The sequence below is a fragment of the Python bivittatus genome, unplaced genomic scaffold, assembly GCF_059951505.1.
Source record: "Python bivittatus isolate LINGU-HERP-01145 unplaced genomic scaffold, Pbiv_v1 ctg000700_np1212, whole genome shotgun sequence".
In the NCBI taxonomy this organism is placed as follows: domain Eukaryota; kingdom Metazoa; phylum Chordata; class Lepidosauria; order Squamata; family Pythonidae; genus Python; species Python bivittatus.
This window is the reverse complement of record NW_028277098.1, coordinates 409,843-431,409: the sequence shown is the minus strand read 5'-3', so window position 1 is coordinate 431,409 and position 21,567 is coordinate 409,843. Positions and strand designations below refer to the sequence as shown.

The window sequence follows — 21,567 nt, the reverse complement described above, 5'->3', positions numbered from 1 at the left end:
AGTTGTCAAACATCTTTATTAACTGCAAAAAGTAGGCAGATAAGCATTCTGGGTTGGAAAAGCTAGTCTGCAGGTTGGGTAGTGCAGGTTTTGCAATGCAAATTTGTTAGTGCTGCCTCAGCTCATACTCTTGATTAGTTTTGATTGTGCCTTCTGCCCTTGGGCTAATGGCCCAGGGCAGCTAGAAACACTAGAAAGATAGACTATTCTCCAAAGCAAAAAGCACATTACTATCTGGTTATAAATAAACCTCAAGCACATAAATAACCAAAGTTCAGAACTGGTTCCTTTGCAAATAGCTAGGGTTCCACCCCAACACATTATAAACACACACACACACAGTGTCTCTTTCTCTATTCCTCCCATTTTATAATGCAGGCTGCTTGGTCTTTATAGCAAAGAGGACATGTTCAGTTGGCAAGCAGTAAGATCTTCCATGTAGACATACATGTGACAGATACCTATACAAATAGTATATACTTCTGCACCCAAGTTATGACCACATTCTGTCTGGCATAATATTAGTAGGATCGTAATTTCTGACAGATTCCTCAAGGATACAAATTGTGCTTTCAAAAGACAACACTTTAGCTTTAGCTAAGCATACTGGACCCTAAGTCAGCTGCTAGGAACAGCTTGCTGCTGACATCTGGTTCCACAAGGACTAGTTCTGAGCAGTGATGAAACTTCATATAGGGAAGCAATCCATAGCTGGTAAGAATCTGGATCTCAAACTAGCAGCCGCCATTCTAGGTTTAGTAGCCTTGTTCAAAATTATACCTGAAAAATTTTTCACCTTCCTGCTAAATTTGTTTATACTTCCTCCAAGTCATTAATAGCTAATGACAAGTTGGACCTCAAAATAATGAACTACTGATGACTAGGAAGGCCACAGGGGACATGACTGAATTGTGTTCTGTCATGTAAAATAATGGCAGTAAAGATATTTGCCCAGAACACACAGAGTTGAAGAAGTGAAATAAAAATGAGACCTTTGGTGGAGAAGCAGCTTTGTCCTTTTAAAGCATAGCCATTAGAAAATGGAAGAGGGAACAGAATGCCATCTCTTGCCTGGGAAGCAGACAATGGAACATATACAGTCACCTCATCCTCCTGCTTCTAAGCAGGTTTCACTATGTCTATACACACAAGATTAATCAAGAGAATGCAGTGCAAATGGGCTGAGCAGATGGATAGTTGGCTAGAAAAAGCTCTCAAGGTTGGTCTTTTGCTTCAGATTCTTTATCATAGATGTAGCTTCCAACTGCACCTGTGTTCACTCCTACAAAAGAAAAGAAAACAGAAAAGAGTGAGTGGAGGAAGGATTATGGACTAAAGAGACTGGAGGGAAAAGAGGAAGTGCAAGTCAATTTGGGGGATTAGTTTTAATTTATATGATTTGAAAACCAACAGTGAATTCATTATCTTAAAATGGATGTTCATATAGCATATAAGAGAAGTATCAGCAGATTCAGAGAACCTCAGGGTTTGGGAAATGCAAAATGTTTTGAAGAAAGCCTATGGTGGGTGAGAAAAACAATCCAATCCAGTAAGAATTACGCATACTTAGAGACCACACAATTTTGATTGAGAGAAAGAGGCAATGCAATGAAATGAAGCATCTAGAAAAAAGGCACTGTTGTTGGTTAACATCTTGATCAAGAAAAGTACCAGTTAAATACTTCAGGGCAAGTCCAAATTGTTATTCCTAAGTGTCAGTATTTTTCAGCAGTGTCTGCAGGGTGGGATCAGATTCATGTCAGCAGCCCTGCAACAAGCTCTGCCCCTTTGCTATGTGTGTTGTGTGTGATGTGGCACACTTTCCTCAAAAGGACAGAGCTCATGGCAAAAAAACATGACAAAAAAAAATGACTGCTTTTGTCATTTTGATGAAAACAGCAAGTTCCTATGGATCCCACTAATACTTTTTTTATTTGTATGCTCTTTGCCATAGCTAAATGCTTTCATTCATCATATTTATTTATTATCATAATTATCATATGATGTGCTTTCAAGCTTTAAGATAGAAGTATAATACCTCAATTATACTTCAATCAAAGTTTGAAGTTTTTCATCAAAATAAAATTGTAATTCAAGATGATTTCTTTTATGGTGAAATTACTCAAACTACATGTACAGGGAGTCTGTAACAGTTTTCACCTGATATGCCCAATATCATATCTTGTTTAGATCTGATATGCCAGATTCAGACAAGAAACTTGTCTAGTGAAGAGTGACAAGCAATGAATCTGCACAGCAATAACAAAATAGTACTAACAATTATCACCCTCCAAGGGAGATGGGCAGCATACTAAATAAATAAGTAAGTAAGTAAGTAATCAATCAATCTTGTATCACTTGGGCGTGAACCATCCATCCGTCCATGCATTCATTCAAAAGATCTGTATGGCAGCCCATCTTAGAGCACATCTCTGGGCAGCTCACAACTACAATAAAACTACAAAAATGATAAAAACAGAAACTAAAAATCTGGTGCCTCAGTCGTCCTCCCAGGATGCCCCAGCAACCATCCACAGGCTCCTATCACTCTACCCCAGTGCCTGAGTGAAGAGCCAGGACTTACATCCTTCCAGAAGGCTAGAAGGGCTATTAGGTTAACTCATATTAAATAAGTATTAGGTTAATTCACCCTTCAATAACAGTCCCTGAAAACAAGCTTATGGGATTTTCTCTATAGCTGAATTTGAAATTAAGGCACTATTCAGGTGAGTTGTACCTTTCAACATCTCTTTTCATATAACTCTTCCCTTTTCTATGGCCCACCCTTCTCTGAAAATTCTGGTGTTCTTATTCTAAATTAAGTCTTCTTTCCCCTTCCCAAGTGTGAGCAGCAAACTATGACTGTTTCCCCATTAGTTTCCAGCTTTCCTACTACCTTCTTTTTCATCTTTGCACTTCCATTCTTTGTCTCTTTTTGCCATCTCCTCCAACATCTTTCCTGCTTTTGCTGTCTCTGTGTTGTTGTTTGTAAACTGCCCAGAGTTGTTTCTATGAGATGGGTGGTGACAAATTTGATATATATAAATAAATAAAAATACCTCTAGTACCTTAATCCAAAGTTTTGGGTGTGACCTTTCTCATGTACAGTAGATATTAAATAGCATCACAGACAAAATCAAACAGTGTAATCACCTAGAAGTTGAACAGTAGCCCCGAGTACCACCTTTGGGACGCATCAGGCAAAAAGAATCTGAACCACTGTAGAGCAATTCCATTAAGGCCCAGTTCCATCTGGCAACTGGGATGGTATTAAAGCCAGGAGAACTACTGACCCAGTTCCCCCTCCAATTCCCATTCTAGGTCATCCAGCAAAATGCCTCATTAAAATAAATCTTGATGGTAGGTATCCTCCAGATATGTATGGCATTGTGAACCACCACCTATTCGATCATTAGAAAGGGTAATTGGAGACTGATTATTTTCATAGAATCATTGAATCACAATTTGGAAGGCACAATTTAGGCCACTGAGTCCAACTGCTTGCTCAAGGCAAGAATTCAAATTAAAGCATCTCAGACTGATGTTCATTTGTCCTTTGCTTGAACACATCAAATGAAAGGAAGCCCACCTACCTGATTCCCATTATCACACTGCACTACTGTTAAGGAAAAACCCTCTTAATATTCAAGCCTTCCTGTAACTTAAATGCATTTATTTTGCCTTATATTTTCCATCTCTTCTGGGTCAAGTAATTTTTTCTTTAGTAGCAGGCTTTTTGATGTTTCCTTTATATAGGTGAGATCATGCCCCTCTTTGGTGAATCAAACCTTTCTTGGCTGTGAAGTCCTACTGATTTAATTAGTCAGAAGGAGCAAAGGTTGAATGAACAGGTGGTAGCCATCAGATCTCCAGACACACCATTGACATTCTCAAGATCACAAGCTGAAAAGAATTCAAAACAACTGGGCAAGTGGTTGCTATGCTTTTATCCCCATATTCTGCCTCCAGCATTTGAAATCAAAACAAGGCAGATCCAATCATAAGGAATTATGACAACTGCTCACATCTTAATGGAGGAGGTACTTCACAGTAAGGAATAGCCCGGGACAGTTTTTTAGGCTAGTAATGGACCAATGAGAATAGAGAGATGGAGAAAAAATCCTAACTCTGGGTGAAACCACAGGTATTGGTAGCAAGCAGCCAAGGACCCCAGCAGTGTATTCCAGAGGAAGAAGCATAAGGCAAGCAGGTACTGTAAATGACAAACTTATTCACCCACAGATTCTCTTTGGAACTGTTTCCCCCAGCAAACTGTTCCTGGCTATTATTATTCCTTTACTGCTTTTATTTTGCTGCTCCCTTCTCATCCTTTCCCCTTTCACATGATCTCACTCTTTGTATAGCTCTGACATCTAGCATTCCCTCTTTACTCAGTTTTTCTTTCTTTAGCATCTGCCCCCTCCCCTCCCTTCATTCTTCCTTACTCTTGCTTTGTTTACTTTCTCTCCCAGCAACATTTTGTTCCTGACCTCTCAGTACCAGGGCATCCTCTACTACATCAGAGATCAGTTATCTTGAGAAACTGAAAAATCTCATGGGAGTAGTTAAATATGCTGATATAGTTGCTTGAAACATGCAAGTTCATGAAAACACTGGGGAATATTGATAAGGTTTCCCATACCACTACCAGTGTCTCTGTTTGCAAATCCCTATAGTATTTGTTAGTTGCAAAATTAGAGGATTATAAATAGATCATAAGCCAGGAGAAGAAAGGACTTTTGCTCAGGATAGGGTATATATGAGAGAAAATATGTGCAATTCACTTCATTTAGGATTAGGAAATATTAAGATGGCAGGGATCAATATAGGTGTGTGTGTCTAAGGGGAAGCTGGGGATTTTTTTTTTTCACTCACATATTGCTTAAATATGGGAATCAATTGCAAGAGGTTGGGGATTACTACACCAAAACTGTGTTGTGTGTTTTTGTATATGTCTGAGCATGGCTCACATTAATTAGGTAATTAAATGAAATAAATTATTCAAAAGTAATAATATTATCTGCATTTAATTAATGTGATTTTTGTCCTGGCCCACCTGCTTTTTTGAAATGTCCTACCATTTCTTCCTGACTATTTTGTAGCATTGTTCCTAGCATAAACTTCAAAAGCTAATGCCCTCACCCCAACCAAGGTTGTGTTCCTCTGCTCTAAATACTACTCTCACCTGCTAAACCTGAGTTGTCAGGCACAAGACTAGATTTGAATGCCAACATGAAATGAGGTGAGAGAAAAGGTAAGTGATAATAAGCAAGCTAGTTGCCTTTTCAATATTTAAACTAATCTCTGTCCATCACACTCACCCTTTGGTCCAAACAGGATCCCATAGCATGGTTTGTGGCAATATGGCTGTCCATCATGCTGGAAGGAAGAAAAATAGAAGATAATACATCACTGTAAGTCATGAGGTCAATCCCCTTTCTCCTAACAATTTTCAATGCATTAACTATTAAACAAAATATTCCCATCAATATTTTCAATCATCTTATGCCTCAAATCACATTAAGTATTAATCACCTAGTTACATAAAGACACTTGCTCTAGAGGAGGCACCCGAAGTAAAACAAGCTTCTAACTAGCCCCTGGGCATCTATCATACTAAAATATTGACACTCCCTGCCTCAGGGCAATTACATTTTTTTTTAATCCATTCAATCATGTGCAATTCTCAGAGATTGCCTGGACAAGTCCCTGCAGTTATCTTGGCAAGGTTTTTTTTCAGAAGTGGTTTGCCACTGTCTCCTTTCCTAGGGTAGAGAGAAAATGACTGGCCCAAGGTCACCAAGCTGGCTTTGTGCCTAGGCAGGACTAGAACTCACAGTCTCCCAGTGTAGTGGTTAAGGCCTGATACCTTAACCACTACACCAAACTGGCTCTCATATTACAACATAAGGTCAAGGAAATAGATAGTTCTAGCTGTCCCAGAGATAAAACTGCAGGCCTTTGACCAAATTAAAAGGCTATGTCCATTAATGGCAAATAGTACACACTGTGCCTGAATGCAATCCCAGTGAAGTCTGGGATCCACATTTTGGATCCCAGACTTCACTGATGAACAATGCAGAACAATGATCTAATACCTGTCTATACCTAGAGGGAATATTTGCTCTTTATTGCTTATTCCTTTGGCTTGCAGTTTCAAAGAATGTTGCTGATTGATTTTTTAATAGAATCACAGGTTCATAGAGTTGGAAAGGCCCTCAGAAGTCATCTAGTTTAACCCCCTGTGTGGTGCAGGATATGCTAAATAGATTTGGAACAGGTTAGGCAGGGAGATGGTTGCATAACAAAACATTTTTAAAAAATGGTTGTGTGTGAGAAGGTGACAATGAGAAAATGTGGTACACTGACACAGTGCTAGAAGCAGAAATCTCTGCATGTGTCTGTGGTGGTTTTACAGTGGGGCAAAAAAGTATTTAGTCAGCCACCAATTGTGCAAGTTCTCCCACTTAAAAAGATGAGAGAGGCCTGTAATTTTCATCATAGGTATACCTCAACTATGAGAGACAAAATGGGGGAAAAATCCAGAAAATCACATTGTCTGATTTTTAAAGAATTTATTTGCAAATCATGGTGGAAAATAAGTATTTGGTCAATATCAAAAGTTCGTCTCAATACTTTGTTATATATCCTTTGTTGGCAATGACAGAGGTCAAACATTTTCTGTAAGTCTTCACAAGGTTTTCACACACTGTTGCTGGTATTTTGGCCCATTCCTCCTTCCAGATCTCCTCTAGAGCAGTGATGTTTTGGGGCTGTCGCTAGGCAACACGGACTTTCAACTCCCTCCAAAGGTTTTCCATGGGCTTGAGATCTGGAGACTGGCTAGGCCACTCCAGGACCTTGAAATGCTTCTTACGAAGCCACTCCTTCATTGCCCGGGCGGTGTGTTTGGGATCACTGTCATGCTGAAAGACCCAGCCACGTTTCATCTTCAATGCCCTTGCTGATGGAAGGAGGTGTTCACTCAAAATCTCACGATACATGGCCCCATTCATTCTTTCCTTTACACGGATCAGTCGTCCTGGTCCCTTTGCAGAAAAACAGCCCCAAAGCATGATGTTTCCACCCCCATGCTTCACAGTAGGTATGGTGTTCTTTGGATGCAACTCAGCATTCTCTCTCCTCCAAACACAACGAGTTGAGTTTAGACCAAAACATTCTACTTTGGTTTCATCTGACCATATGACATTCTCCCAATCCTCTTCTGGATCATCCAAATGCTCTCTAGCAAACTTCAGACGGGCCCAGACATGTACTGGCTTAAGCAGGGGGACACATCTGGCACTGCAGGATTTGAGTCCCTGGCAGCGTAGTGTGTTACTGATGGTAGCCTTTGTTACTTTGGTCCCAGCTCTCTGCAGGTCATTCACTAGGTCCCCCCATGTGGTTCTGGGATTTTTGCTCACCATTTTTGTGATCATTTTGACCCCACAGGGTGAGATCTTGCATGGAGCCCCAGATCGAGGGAGATTATCAGTGGTCTTATATGTCTTCCATTTTCTAATTATTGCTCCCACAGTTGATTTCTTCACACCAAGCTGCTTGCCTATTGCAGATTCAGTCTTCCCAGTCTGGTGCAGGTCTACAATTTTGTTTCTGGTGTCCTTCAGCAGCTCTTTGGTCTTGGCCATAGTGGAGTTTGGAGTGTGACTGTTTGAGGTTGTGGACAGGTGTCTTTTATACTGATAACAAGGTCAAACAGGTGCCATTACTACAGGTAACGAGTGGAGGACAGAGGAGCCTCTTAAAGAAGTAGTTACAGGTCTGTGAGAGCCAGACATCTTGCTTGTTTGTAGGTGACCAAATACTTATTTTCCACCATGATTTGCAAATAAATTCTTTAAAAATCAGACAATGTGATTTTCTGGATTTTTTTTCTCATTTTGTCTCTCATAGTTGAGGTATACCTATGATGAAAATTACGGGCCTCTCTCATCTTTTTAAGTGGGAGAACTTGCACAATTGGTGGCTGACTAAATACTTTTTTGCCCCACTGTATATGCTTGTGTGTGTGTGTGTGTGTGTGTGAGAGAGAGAGAGAGAGAGAGAGAAAGAGAAAGAGAGAGAGAGAAATGGTATGTATGTGCGTGTAAATGTTTATGTGAGAAATGTATGAACTGGATAAAGAACAGTTCCAAACATTTTGGGCATTGGACACTGACATGTAAACCCCCCCCCCCAAGCCAATTTCCATAGTGGTAATGCAGCCCTTTGTTCCAAGAATTTTTCCATCCATATTACAATGCATTATCTTAGAACTGTAAAAAAGTGAAGTCTCCTTTGAATTGATTGATTCCCAGTGAGTATCTTGACACATCCAAGTAGTTTTCTTGGTTTGCCACTGCTGCCTTCTCAGATCTTTTTTACTTGTAAGTTTAGCCAACAATCCTAGAATTTTCTGGTAGTCTTCCATCCAAGTAGTAACCAGGTCTGACCCCATTTAAGCATTTAAGATTAGCCCAGATCAGCTAGGTGCTATCACCTGGTTTCTACTCAGAACAGTAACATATATTACAGTTTACAAACAAACAAACAAACAAAAACTTACAGCCCCAAAAATTTGTAAGAAAATGTAGAAATTAGACAACACATATATTTTATACAGCTGTAGATACATCTTTTGATAAATGAATCAGATGCAGAGCTACATCAGAACACTTGGGAGTTACTGTCCAAAACACATCCAGAAGGGACCAAGGGTAGGATATAGTAAGGAGAAACTAGGTTATGAAGTAAAATGTACAGAATAATTAATTAGGAACAATCAATGTGTGGTTTATTTTGTGATGTCAAATATTAATGTGAAATCATGCCAAAATCTGCTTCTCTTCCAGATTGTGTGTCAGAATCCTCGCAAGATTTTATAATAGATTATTAGATGGCTAGTTTAAAAAAAACTTCGTCCTCACCACCCTTAGTTTCCCCAAAACCTTTAATGGATGGGTCGCTATGGCCGGCGAAGTGGAGGAGCAATGGCGCACCATAGAAGCAAGAACCCGACTTCCGCCCTTACCCGGCACAAAGAAGGCGGCGGCCAAGGCGAAGACCAGCGCACCGGGAAGTAGCAGGAGCCAGCATGTCTGTTTCAACTGTGGGGAGCTGGGGCACTTTGCCGCTGCGTGCCCTAAAGCAAAGACGGAGCAAGGAGGCAAGAAGACGGAGCGGAAGGGGCCGAAGTCTTCGAAGCCCGGCAAGAAGGAGTCAGTGGCGGTAGGCAGCGAGACGGGAGCTAGAGCGGCAACACGCGGCGGCGGCAAAACCCGGAAATTGTTAGCTCCGCTCTCTCTCTGGCAGGCGGCTGCTCTTCCAGAGAAAGAAAGCAGCTCACGAGAGGACTCGGAGAGCGAAGAGATGGGGGTGAGTCCCATTAAAATTTGGGTGGAACTAAGGGTGGTGAGGACGAAGCGAAGGGCAGAGATGCGGGCGCTGATAGACTCTGGCCGCTCCCAAAATCTGATTAATCCTGCCCTCGCCCGGGGTTTGGGACTGCACTTAAAGAGACTCAAAACCCCTGTGATTTTTACCCAGCTGGACGGATCCCCAGCAGGGGGAGGGCCGGTGGAGTATCGTACTGAAGAGCTCGAGCTAACCATGGGGGACCATAAAGAGACTTTAAATTCCTAGTGACTCCCATGGCAGGCAACCCAGTGCTTTTGGGCATGAACTGGTTAAAAAGGAAGAACCCAGAAGTGAACTGGGAGGAAAAGATCTTGTGTTTCCCAAAGGAGGGGGGAGTGCAAGTTGAAGGAGTTACCGAAACGTTGTCAGATGAAGAGATGGCCGCTGTGAGTAGGGAAAAGGGGAGGATGCAACTCAGATTCCCAAGCAATACCTCGACCTGCAGGAGGTGTTTAGCGAAAGGGAGTCAGATCAGCTACCCCCCATCGTGCCTGTGCCATAGAGATTGAGCCAGGGGCTAAATTTCCAAGGAAGAAAATGTATCCAATGACACCCAAAGAGTTGGAAGCCTTCCGGGAGTTCATTGATAAGAATCTAAAGAGGGGCTTTATTGTATCTACGCATTCTCAAATTGCTGCACTGGTGTTATTTAGGGAAAAGAAGGATGGCTCCCTACGTTTGTGCACAGATTATAGAGGGCTAAATGCCATTTCTGCTGACAAACGGTACCCACTCCCTTTGATGAAAGATGTGTTGGCCCATTTATCCAAAGGAAAAATTTTCACAAAACTGGATTTAAGGGAGGCGTACTTCAGGGTGCGAATCCGGGAAGGAGATCAATGGAAATCTGCCTTTAACACGTCCCTGGGGTGTTTCCATTATGAAATAATGCCGTTCGGATTAAAAGGAGCGGCGGGGGTGTTTATGCAACTTATAAATGAGGTGTTACAAGAGCATTTATACCAGGGGGTGTTGGTTTATCTAGACGATATCCTGATTTACACTGAGACCATGGAGCAACATGTACAATTGGTCAGGAAGGTACTAAAAAAGCTACTGGAGGCTCAATTGTATGCCAAGCTCTCCAAATGTGAATTTCATAAACAGCAAATTGACTATTTGGGGTATAGAATTTCGCATCAGGGAATTGAAATGGACCCGGTCAGGGTGAGGGACGTCACAGGTTGGGAGGCTCCCAAAACTAGGCGTCAGCTTCAAAGTTTCCTGGGCTTTGCTAACTTCTATCGGCAATTCATACCCAACTTTGCCCAAGTAGCACTCCCACTCACCGATTTGTTGAAAACCAAGGGCAAGGACAAAACGAAGGCATCAAAACCTGGAGCCCCCCTGGCCTGGACTAAGGAGTACCAGGAAGCTTTTCAAAGTTTAAAGCGTCTGTTTACAGCTGAACCGATCTTAAAGCACCCTGATCCAGAACAGCCATTTGTCATACAGGCAGACGCTTCGGATGTGGCAGTGGGAGCTGTGTTGTTACAGAAGGGGGCAGGGGGGGAGCTGTTTCCATGTGCATACATATCCTGGAGATTTTCCGAAACTGAGAGACACTGGTTGGTGTTGGAAAAGGAAGCGTTCGCAGTGCGCTGGACGTTAGTTTGCTGGAAACACTTGTTAGAGGGATCACCCCATCCCTTTGAAATTTGGACTGATCACAAGAATCTAGAAGCTTTGACTGCACCGAGGAAGCTGTCACCCAAGGAAATGAGATGGGCACAATATTTCCATCGATTTAACTTCTCCCTGAAGTACATTCCTGGGGGAAAAAATTTCCTGGCAGACGCCCTGTCTCGATTGCCTCAACACAACAGCAAGTGGGAGGAAGTAGTCGCTCCTGTAATTCCATGTACCCAAACAGCCCTAAGAGTGGTCACTAGAGCTCAGAAAAAGAGGGGTGAAGAACAACCAGAAGGAGAATTGTTGAAAAAATTAAATGCCCAGATTGCTCAGGATGATTGGTTTAAAAGCAACAGCCAATTACTAGTGAACAAACAAGGGGCATGGTGGTGGCAAGATAAGCTGTATGTCCCTGCAGACGCTAGAAAGTGGGTCTTGCAAAGAAGTCATGACAGCAGAACAGCTGGGCATTTTGGTTTTGTGAAGACATTACATCTACTCAGGTGACAATTTTGGTGGCCAACAATGAGAAAAGGTGTAGGGGAATATGTAGCTAATATGCAATGGCAAAAAAAAGAGGGGGCAAACCAATGGGGCTTCTACAGACAGTAGCAAACCCAAGGGCTCCTTGGAAGCAAGTTTCCATGGACTTTATTGTAGACCTGCCTGAAAGCAACAAAAAGACAGTTATTTGGGTAGTTACAGACCTTTTTTCCAAACAAGCACATTTTGTGGCATGCCAATCCCTTCCATCAGTACCCAAACTGGCTAAGTTATTTACAGAACAGGTCTACCGAGCTCATGGTGTCCCAGAATGAATAATTTCGGATCGCGGGGTCCAGTTTACTGCCAAGTTCTGGAGGGCGTTCCTAAAACTACTGGGGGCATTGCAAGGCTTGAGTTCAGGGTACCACCCCCAGACGGCAGGATCATATGAACGTCTGAACTCAGTGTTAGAACAATATTTGAGAAACAATATTTCATTAACTACCAACAAGACAATTGGGATGAGCTGTTACCGTTTGCTGAAGTAGCTTATAATAATGCAGTGCACCAAAGCACTGGCCTCACCCCTTTTAAAACAGCTACAGGACAGGACTTTGTACCAATCCCAGAACTACCTAACCAATCCACTCAAGTCACTTCAGTTGATGAATGGGTCCAATAAATGACACAAGTGTGGCCTCAGATTGCTGCGTCGTTGAAGGAGGCCAGAGCAACGTACAAGAAATTTGCAGATGCTAAGAGAACCCCAGAAAAAGAATGGAAAGTAGGAGATAAGGTTCTTTTATCTACCAAGCATCTTAAATCATTACAACCTTCCAGAAAGCTCGCTCCAAAATTTGTGGGGCCTTTTATTATAGATAAAGTAATTAATCCAGTTTCCCTACGATTACAGATGCCTACTACCTTTAAAAGAATCCATCCAGTGTTCCATTGTGACCTGCTCAAACCCTATAAAGAGTCATCTCAATGGCATCCCTCCCCAGCACCGCCTAAACCGATGATGGTTGAAGGAGAACAACATTTTGAAGTTAAATTGATACTGGACAGTAGAAAGCATGGGGGGGGGGTTCAGTTTTTAATTCAGTGGAAACATTTTCCCAAATCAATGGCTGAATGGGTTGACAAGAAACATGTAAAGGCTCCACATTTAGTTAAAAATTTTTATGATGTTTATCCTACAAAGCCTTAACAATTAGAAGGGTTATTGTATTATGTTTTTCTTTGCTTTTTCTTTTTTAGAGTGAAGAAGAGGAATCATCCAACTGACATCCCCTTTTGTGGAGGGGCAGTATGTCAGAATCCTCGCAAGATTTTATAATAGATTATTAGCTGGCCAGTTTTAAAAAAAAAAGGTTTTTTACATGCTGCGGTTCTGCCATTGTAAAAGGCAATTCCCGAATAGGAATGAGAAACCGTTTAAAGCAGATGGCTCCTTATCACAAGCTCTGGCATGCTCAAGGTCATACCAGCAAGAGAATCAGAAGACCAAGAACTAAGGGCGATGTAGGGGGGGGAAAGTAAGAAAAACAGCTTTTGGCGCGCTTTTGATCAGTCTTAGCAATGCTTTGGATCTGTACACTTATTCTCAATAAATGAACTTTCTTTTGAATCAATATTGGTTGCAAGGAAAGTTACTGGATTTGGGATCAACAGGTGGCAGCTTGTTACATCGTGTTTCATGTCTTCTAGGAGTAAAATATACAGAAGGCCTGCCAGTTCAATTCCAGAAACACAGGAAGATAAAACCTGAATCCAACTCAATGGAGTCCTACCTCAGCATGGCCTCCAGGGATTAGAGTCTTCCCGCAACGCTCACAACGTAGACAGGGACGGTGCCAATCCTTGCCCAATGAAGTCACCTTCTCAGCTACAATATACAAGAAAATGCATGTACTTCAACTTTTTTTATAGGTGTAAACCAATATGCTCGCCTTGGAGTCAATGCAGTTGTATGTTGTTAAAAATAAGAATTTTAACACATCATCCTTGTTTTCAATATTGATTTCAAGACTTTCAAAGCATATTACATCCTGAAGTGAATATAGTTTTAGTTATAATTTAAAACTCAACAATAGGGGATTCAGTTGTATCTCTGCAGTGCAGAAGATCAATAATTAGGAAGCTGCCACCAAGAATATTCAGCTTTGAAAGGGAGCCTAAAATAGTGTGAGGATGCTTGGTGTAAAACTGGGCTTTGGTTGTGCTTGCTAGTCAAATGTACCGAAAGTCACTGGTACTATCCCTATCATTAGCAGGAGTGCTATTAGTGGCACTGTGTTCCATGGGATTGCCCCTTTCTGTCTGGCCCCTGACCTCTGCACCCATCAGTCCTCCTCTGATTGTGCTGGAGACTGGAACCTTGGGTGCTGCTACCTTGTCCTTTAATGTCTTTTGTCATTGATTGGTATGTTCAGTCAGTGACATTAGGCAAAATGTTAGCCAATGAACAGTTTACTGGTCGATCTTCTTACTATCACCAAGCTTGCTTATCTCAGAGGAGCTCCACTGCAGCCTTTGGAACTTAGCACTGGAGCTCAGGAGCAAAAGATATGCTTGCTCAGCAATGAAGTGCAGCATGAGAATGAAGCCACTGCAGCTGGAACATAAGTGGGTTGTAGCTCATAAAGCTTAACTCAGAAATAAACCTACCTTGTGCTAGTATTTTTATTACTTACTCAGATTCTGCAAGTGGATGGCCATCCACTTGTAGCCTTTTGTTCCCAAGCCCACACAATCTCATGTTAGAAAGAAGAGGAAGGAAGGCTGGCAATTAGAGCCCTGGCATTTGCTGCTCCAAAACATTGCCCTCCTGGACTCTTTCTTTTTTAGTAATTGTTTTATATAGGTTTTATGTAATTGAATTCTTATTTATTGTTTTAATGAGTTGTAAGCTGCCCAGAGTACCCCATTAGGGGGAGATGGGCGGGGATAAATTTAATAATAAATAATAAATAAAATAAAAATTAGCAGGCCCACCTGATCAGACAGAGCAGTCCTTAATTTCCTCTGGGCACCAACAAGCTCTGGTCCTAGAAACCAGGGCTGGTGGGAATGTGGGCAAACTGAGGGCCCCTGGGACACAGTAATGATCAGTTGATCATTCCCAATAGGAACGAAGATGCAGCTGCCTTGAACTCAGGGTACCCAGCTCTGCATCTACCCAGGAGTTCCCAATACCCAAGCATGGAGAACCAAATAGCAGCACCCCACAACAAAGCAGTCTGTCAAGAGAGAGTGCAACCTCTGTTTGTCCATCTACATTTTTTTTTTTTTTTACTTCCCTCAACATTTTTCTTAGTCCATCATTTAGGTCATAAGGTTTTGGGTTACTGGGATATTATCAGATAATCACAGCACACACAAACTTTGTTACATTTTTTTTTCACTCCTTATACTCATAGCATCAACAGATACCCCTCTTCAAAGTTAAACAACAACATTAATAATGTTATTATTGACTGGCCATCTCCAGGTTAGCGGCACAATAATTTATTAGATCTTCACCATTAGGCATAACTTCTCAGAGTCAATTTGTCTTACTGTCCATCTTCATTATTCTATGGTCTTTTCCTGGTCCACTCTGAATTGCTTCAGTGAATTTGCTTCACCCTGGAATCTACATAGCTTCAGCATCTAAAGCTGCCTAAATCCATCTTCATTCATTAGTCATCTTCTTCTCCAAACCCCAAAATCTCACTCCATCTGAATTAAGTCTTCCCTTTCTGCCAGCACATCAGTCCCTTTTCAAGTCCCCTCCCTAATGGAAAAGTTTCTATGTAAGTGTAATTGCTTATCTCCTTAGTGCAATACTTTTCCAGTGCCAGTTTCCTGTTTATGCTTATCAAAGGACAAGAACAGTATGCATATCCAGACCATGTGACATGACAGCAGACAATATTCTACTTTCTGCATTCTGTCACAATCTGCTTGCATCACATGCCCGTTATGTGAATTTCTAATTGTTCATTGCCTCAAGGGAGTAGTCAGACTTTATTTAGTAGATAATTGATAAGTCTTTCAATAGCCACAATAGTAACCACCTACAGATTAATCATTCAAACAAGTTTATCTTCTTTCTCTCACACTTCTCACTGGAAAAAAAGGTTCAACTGATTAACTATAGGATGTGAAAGAAAGCAATGCAGTGCATGGAATAACCAGAGCAATCTACATGCTGATTGGAGAAAGCTTTTCACATGAGTAGGTGGGGCTGGAGTTTCAGCAAAGGAAACCACAAATCATGACTTTCAGAACTTTGTGTGTTACAGCTGTTTGGATAGCAGCACAGCCCAGACCCATTTCAAGGTCCATTAAGGGTGTGTTCTGGAGCAAACATGATTTAGGGCAGCATGATTTCATATCAGATCTGGGACAGGGGATGGGGATGGGGGTGGCATTAGGGCAAAGTAACTATGTGGATGTGGCTAGAATGTTATTTATTGCCATGATACATCTCAGAGAACAGTAATGATCCTTAAATCTCTCATATGTATAAAACATAATACAGTGGTACCACGGGTCACGAACGCTTCTGTTCACGACCAATTCGGGTCACGAACAGCACTGTTTGCAAAAATTTTCTTCCATCCGCTAACTCCGCATCGGGTGACCAACAGGATCCGCGGCCATTTTCCCTGCCGTGACACATGGTCGTGGCTTCCTGTAGGGAGGGGGATTCTCCCTCCAAGCAATAACTGCCTCCCTACCCACCTTCCTGAAGTCGCCTCGAGCAAGGTTAGCGTTCTCTCTCTTCGTACTGCACTGTACTGTATTTTGTTTCATATTTTTGTGGTTAAAAAAAAAAAAAAACCATATGGTTCAGAACGGATTAACCGTAATTACATTGAACCTTATGGGAAAATTTGATTTGGGACACGACCAAAATTGGTCGGCGACCAGAGTCGCGGAACGAATTAAGTTCGTGACCCAAGGTACCACTGTACTTTGTATTTTCCATAGCAAAATTAGAATGACTCCCTTTTTAAAAAAGCTACCATTTCCAGATGAAGTGTGCTTCTTTCATGGGGCTACAAGATCCACTGTACTTGTGAGTCAAAGGTAGTTCAGGTGCAACTTCACAAAACTCACCAAAATAGACCTTCTTGGAGCAGCGTGGACAGACATTGGGCTCTCCAGTGAAGGTAGTAATGCTGGAGGCTGAAACAGAAGAATGCATGTGTTACAGATACATACAATTCTAATGACAAGAGTTGCATTAGACAGACATCAGTTCTCTTAGGAAATCATACTCTGAACCTAACATTGATGTCCTGAACCCACCCTGCATTTTACATTGGGTTGTGGAGAAGTAAAAAAGGAGAATTACCTTGGTATTAAGAAGAAACAAAATAGGAATGTCGCAGAGAGTTAAGTGTCCAGATTAATTAGCCAGAAGCTAATCTTCTGAGCAAGATTTCTATCACCTACATATTACACAGAGATCATAGTCCTTGTTCTACTCAGATTCTAAATAACACAAGACTTAAAATATCTTAAGTAGTCTGGCTTAAGAATATACTGTGTTGAACTCTAAAACCAATTACTGTTTTGTATCATGAAAAATTAATTCCTTCACCTTTATAAATTATCCAATTAGTTTATTTTGCATACTCCATTCTGTATTTTTACTTTTTTGCATAACATATTCTGGTTTGCTAGTCATGGACAAAAGTACAATACCTGACTTGCTGTGCTCTGAAACACTGGCTCCAGTCCTACCTACTGAAATTCTTGTAGCAATCCTTCAGGTTCCTGACATTTTAGTGGACATCACCCACACATTTTGAAAAATATATTCCTTAACATACACTTTTGTTTTTAACAGAAAGTTGAGAATCTCAGGTAGTTTAGTTTTGTTCCCAATCCCAGACTGTTTACATTTTGTAGACTGTGGCACATATACAGCTCTGAAATATACTCAACTCTGACTAAGAGCATATCTGTACTTACCATTTAAGCTGTTCCTGCCCTCCTGTTCAAGCTGGCTTGACTCAAAGCCTACTTGAGAAAATGCTGTTCAGATTTAGATGCTTGCAAGGTATTCAGCCTTGACAGCAAGCTACCATGCCCTCCCACTGGACAGCTCCCTGTTGCTGTGCCCTCCCATCTTTCTTTTCTAGGAAAGCAACTGCAGCTCTCTTTCCTTTCTATGGGCAGGTCTCACTGGAAGTATATGCTTTTCTATGTGTGAATATATACTACATATATACAGAGTTAAACTGAATTTTATATAAACAGTTAAAGCATCAAAATGCATCTTACATGCATACAAAAGCAAAAAATCTTTTCTTCCTGTTGATTTTTAAAGGTTTTTAGAGCTGCCTTTCTCATGAATGCTATAATAGTACAACTTTAACACTTGCTCTATAAATAGAAGGTTGTTGGTTCAAAACGCAGATTTTTTTCAATTACTATTTTTCTTTTTCTGAATGTCCAATTCTTCCTCGTGCTTTTTAAAACAAGTCCTGCAATGCATTGTTTCATCATTTTTCCAGTCACTCAAGGTAGAAGGACTTCAAAATAGTAATAAATTATATATTTCTACTGGATTTAGAATCAGCAACCTTCTATTTATCTTCTATTTACAAGGCAAGTGCAAGTACCCTTTTGCTTTTATAGTATTCATCATAATAGTAACACCAAAAGGTACCAAAGGCTGTGGTAAGCATTGACTCAGTTGAAAGGGCATTTCCTCTCTCTGTGAAGCAACCAATTAACTTAAGGGTTATCCTGAAACAAACTGAAGTACTCTATCTGAAATACACAGGAGCACTCAAGGTGATATAAATGGAACAATATACTTTGGAAATGAAGCAAAAAAACACTCTCTGAGGTTTCTTTGATGGTGAGCGTGGGATTCGTAAAGGGTGATGCTGTCTATTTCTGCCCTCCAGAAACAATTGCCCACCTGTTCTGTAAGGCATGACAAGGATCAGCAAAACAAAGATGGAGGATAGCTTTGCAAAAAGAATCTCAAAGTGAAAAGCCATCAGTTTCCCATCCTTCATAAAGAATGCACAGAAAGAAAAAGCAGATGTCTAGAATGTTATCTAACTCTCCAAAGTCCTTCAGCCACCCACATTTGCAAAATCTTGCTATTTTCTTTTTTTATATATGTATAATTTTATTGAACATTTTAAACACAAGAATAAGACTAATACAAATTAAAATAGAGCAAAGGGAAAAAAATGAAAGAAAAAACTAAAAGTGCAAAATGAAAGAGTAGCAGAAAAATAGAAAAGAAAGAAAAAAGATATAAAGAAGTGGCTTCCAATCTTCTTCATAGCATAACATATAAGTACAATTATAAATTGATCTCTCTCACTAAAGTTACATCATGACTCTCTTCTTTCTATAATCTATCCTATCTGATTAACAAAACCATAAATCATAAATTCATTTTTTTCTCTTTTACGCAAAAAAGTCCATAAGGAGTTTCCAGTCACCAATAAATGTAGATATTGTTCAGTGAGTTCTGTCATCTTTACCAACCATTCTTCTGTTGTAGGTATTGCCAAATCTGTCCATCTTTGTGCATACCATAATCTCACTGTGTTATCATATATAAAAACAATGTTCCATGACTTCTTTTCCAACTGCTTATCCATCAGTCCCAAGAAGAAAAGTTCTGGTTTCAGTTGAATGCTAATCTTTAAAATCCTCTGAATCATTGCATGTATTTGAAACCAAAATTTTATAGCTTTTTTGCATGTCCACCAAGCATGATAAAATGACCCTTCTTGTTGTGCACATTTCCAACATAAATTTGAAGTACCTTTATACATTCTAGATAATCTTTCTGGTGTCATATACCAATGGTACATAATTTATAAAAATTGTCTTTAAGATTATAACATAGTGTAAATTTCAGTCCTTTCAACCACATATTTTCCCATTGTTCTATTTACATATTATAACCAGAATTTTTAGCCCACTTTATCATACATTCCTTAACTTGTTCTTCTTCTGTTTCAAATTTCAATAAAAGTTTATACATTTTAGCAATCACATGTTCATCATTTGTACACAATTCTGTTTCAAAATCAGTCTTAAAATGTTCGATACCATAAATTATTCTATCTACTTTAAATCTTTCTGATAACTGTAAATAAGAAAACCATTGACAACTATGTCCCTCTGCCATCAGTTGTTCTCTTGATTACAAGAATTTGCTATTTTCTTCAGAATGATAAAAGCAGCATCACAGTGTTGCATTACAAGTACTGCCCCTTCTGAGTGTGCATGCAACATTGTGGCACACATAGAAAGAGGTCAAGGCTTGTGTTGCAATGCCGTGACACTGATTTTGTCAGTCTGAGCCCCAGGCATTTTCAGGCTTCTGCTTCACTGCTTACCTTTGCTAGGTCCTTTTGGTGCAACATTCACTTTCTTTTCTTCCATTTTGGATATGTGCTCAATAGGGCCTGGTGCAAGTTGTCCTTCAGGAGGCTTATCATAAATATAGGATCCTGCTCCTCCAATGTTTACACCTGAGAATTGAACAGGAAAGATCAGAGAACCCTGATACCAGAAGCCCTTGTGTGCTGACTTATTCTCAGCCATATTCACATATTTTGATGGAATCAAGTTGGGTCATGAGCAACGTTGATCAGTCTTCTTTCTGTCAAGGGTTCATTATATCATTTCCTTAGTTGCACAGATTAGAGAAATCTCTCTTCCCTTCCCCCTAACCTTCTTATATCTCAGTGCTAATTTTTTCTCTGCTTGCTAATTTTTGCACTCAGCAACAAAATTTTGTCTATCAATCACAGCATTACACAATTGATGTGAGAGTATAGATGGGGTGGGGAGACAGAAATGTCCTTATCAGCAATTATACTTTAATCTTCCAACAAGAAGATTTTAAAAGTTTAAAAACCTCAGTAAAGGCCCCCTCTGTTCTCTTACCTCATAAAAGTAAGCAGTGTATTTTTAAAAAATGTAGATGCCATTGCTCTCCATTAATATGTAGGAATCATCACCACAAAGCTCAGTATCTATCTTTAAATAAGTAGCTTTGTAAAAGACAAAATCCTTTACTTTTCATTTAATTCATATATGTACTGTATCAGAGGTGCAGCAGAAGATAAACTGCTCCATCCTTGCACACTGGGAATATTTCATGTACACTTGTGAGAAAACACACAAATTTGGAACATTATGGAAAGGAGAAGATTGAGGCAGTTGCATCAGAAAGAGTGGCAGAAGGAAAAAATGTAAATACCACCCCCCCGCCCGCTTATGCCTCTATTCTGTATTATGCCTTCTCAACAATACTTTTCTTGCATGTTTTTGCTTGTACTGTTTTGTTCATTAAACTCTAAATCATATCTGACATAGAGTATATCATAAACAGGCAAAGTTTGCCACAACAGAGAGGCCTATATGTTTCCATCCACACAGAACTAGATGTGTGGTTGAAGGAGAACTAAGTTCAGAACAAGAGAATGAGAGGGAGGGAGGAAGAGTGACTGCAATCTAGCAACACTGAGCTAAATTGCCAACTAACCAGAAGGGGGCACATACCTTTTGGTCCAAACAATGTTGCATAGCAGGGTTTGTGACAGTACGGCTTCGTGTCATGCTAAAATGGAACAATTTTAGAATTAGGCTACAAAGATACAGGAAATTATAATCTGCTTCAAACAACTGCCTCTCAGATTTCATTCACCACTAGATCAAAACCTGAGGACTCTAAGTATTACATGGGCGCCTCAGCCTTTAAGGAATGTGGGCACTCTAAAAAAGTTTAGCCATTTTAGTTACTTGCTTTGAAAATGTTATCTCAGAGTAGTGTATCTCTTGTAAAATTTAAAAATAACAAACCTGTGTAGAAAAACAAAACAGAAAATAAGTAGCAACCCATACAGCCACATACATATCCTTAAAATGCAGAGTCTCTTTTGAGTTAAGCTTGGCTCCTGGTGACTTAATGGGCATGTCTGTGTATTTTTCTTGCCAACCTTTTTTTTTTTTAAATTTCATATAACATATGCCCTAGGTGGTCTC

The 21,567-nt window shown here is 40.3% G+C and overlaps 1 protein-coding gene across 4 annotated transcripts in view; it reads right to left on the bottom strand.

The window, feature by feature from the left end:
- The window catches only part of LOC103050163 (cysteine-rich protein 2), a 90,064-nt gene continuing 68,497 nt past the window's right edge, over positions 1-21,567 (bottom strand). For all 4 annotated transcript variants that reach the window (XM_088153138.1, XM_088153140.1, XM_088153139.1 and 1 more), the window contains 6 exons: positions 21,085-21,142; positions 19,914-20,048; positions 16,648-16,716; positions 13,332-13,426; positions 5,322-5,379; positions 1-1,282 (listed from right to left, as the gene is read on the bottom strand). In XM_088153138.1, the coding sequence (XP_088009264.1) occupies positions 1,215-1,282; positions 5,322-5,379; positions 13,332-13,426; positions 16,648-16,716; positions 19,914-20,048; positions 21,085-21,142 (483 nt within the window). In that variant the 3' untranslated portion in view covers positions 1-1,214. The remainder of the gene's footprint in view (positions 1,283-5,321; positions 5,380-13,331; positions 13,427-16,647; positions 16,717-19,913; positions 20,049-21,084; positions 21,143-21,567) is intronic.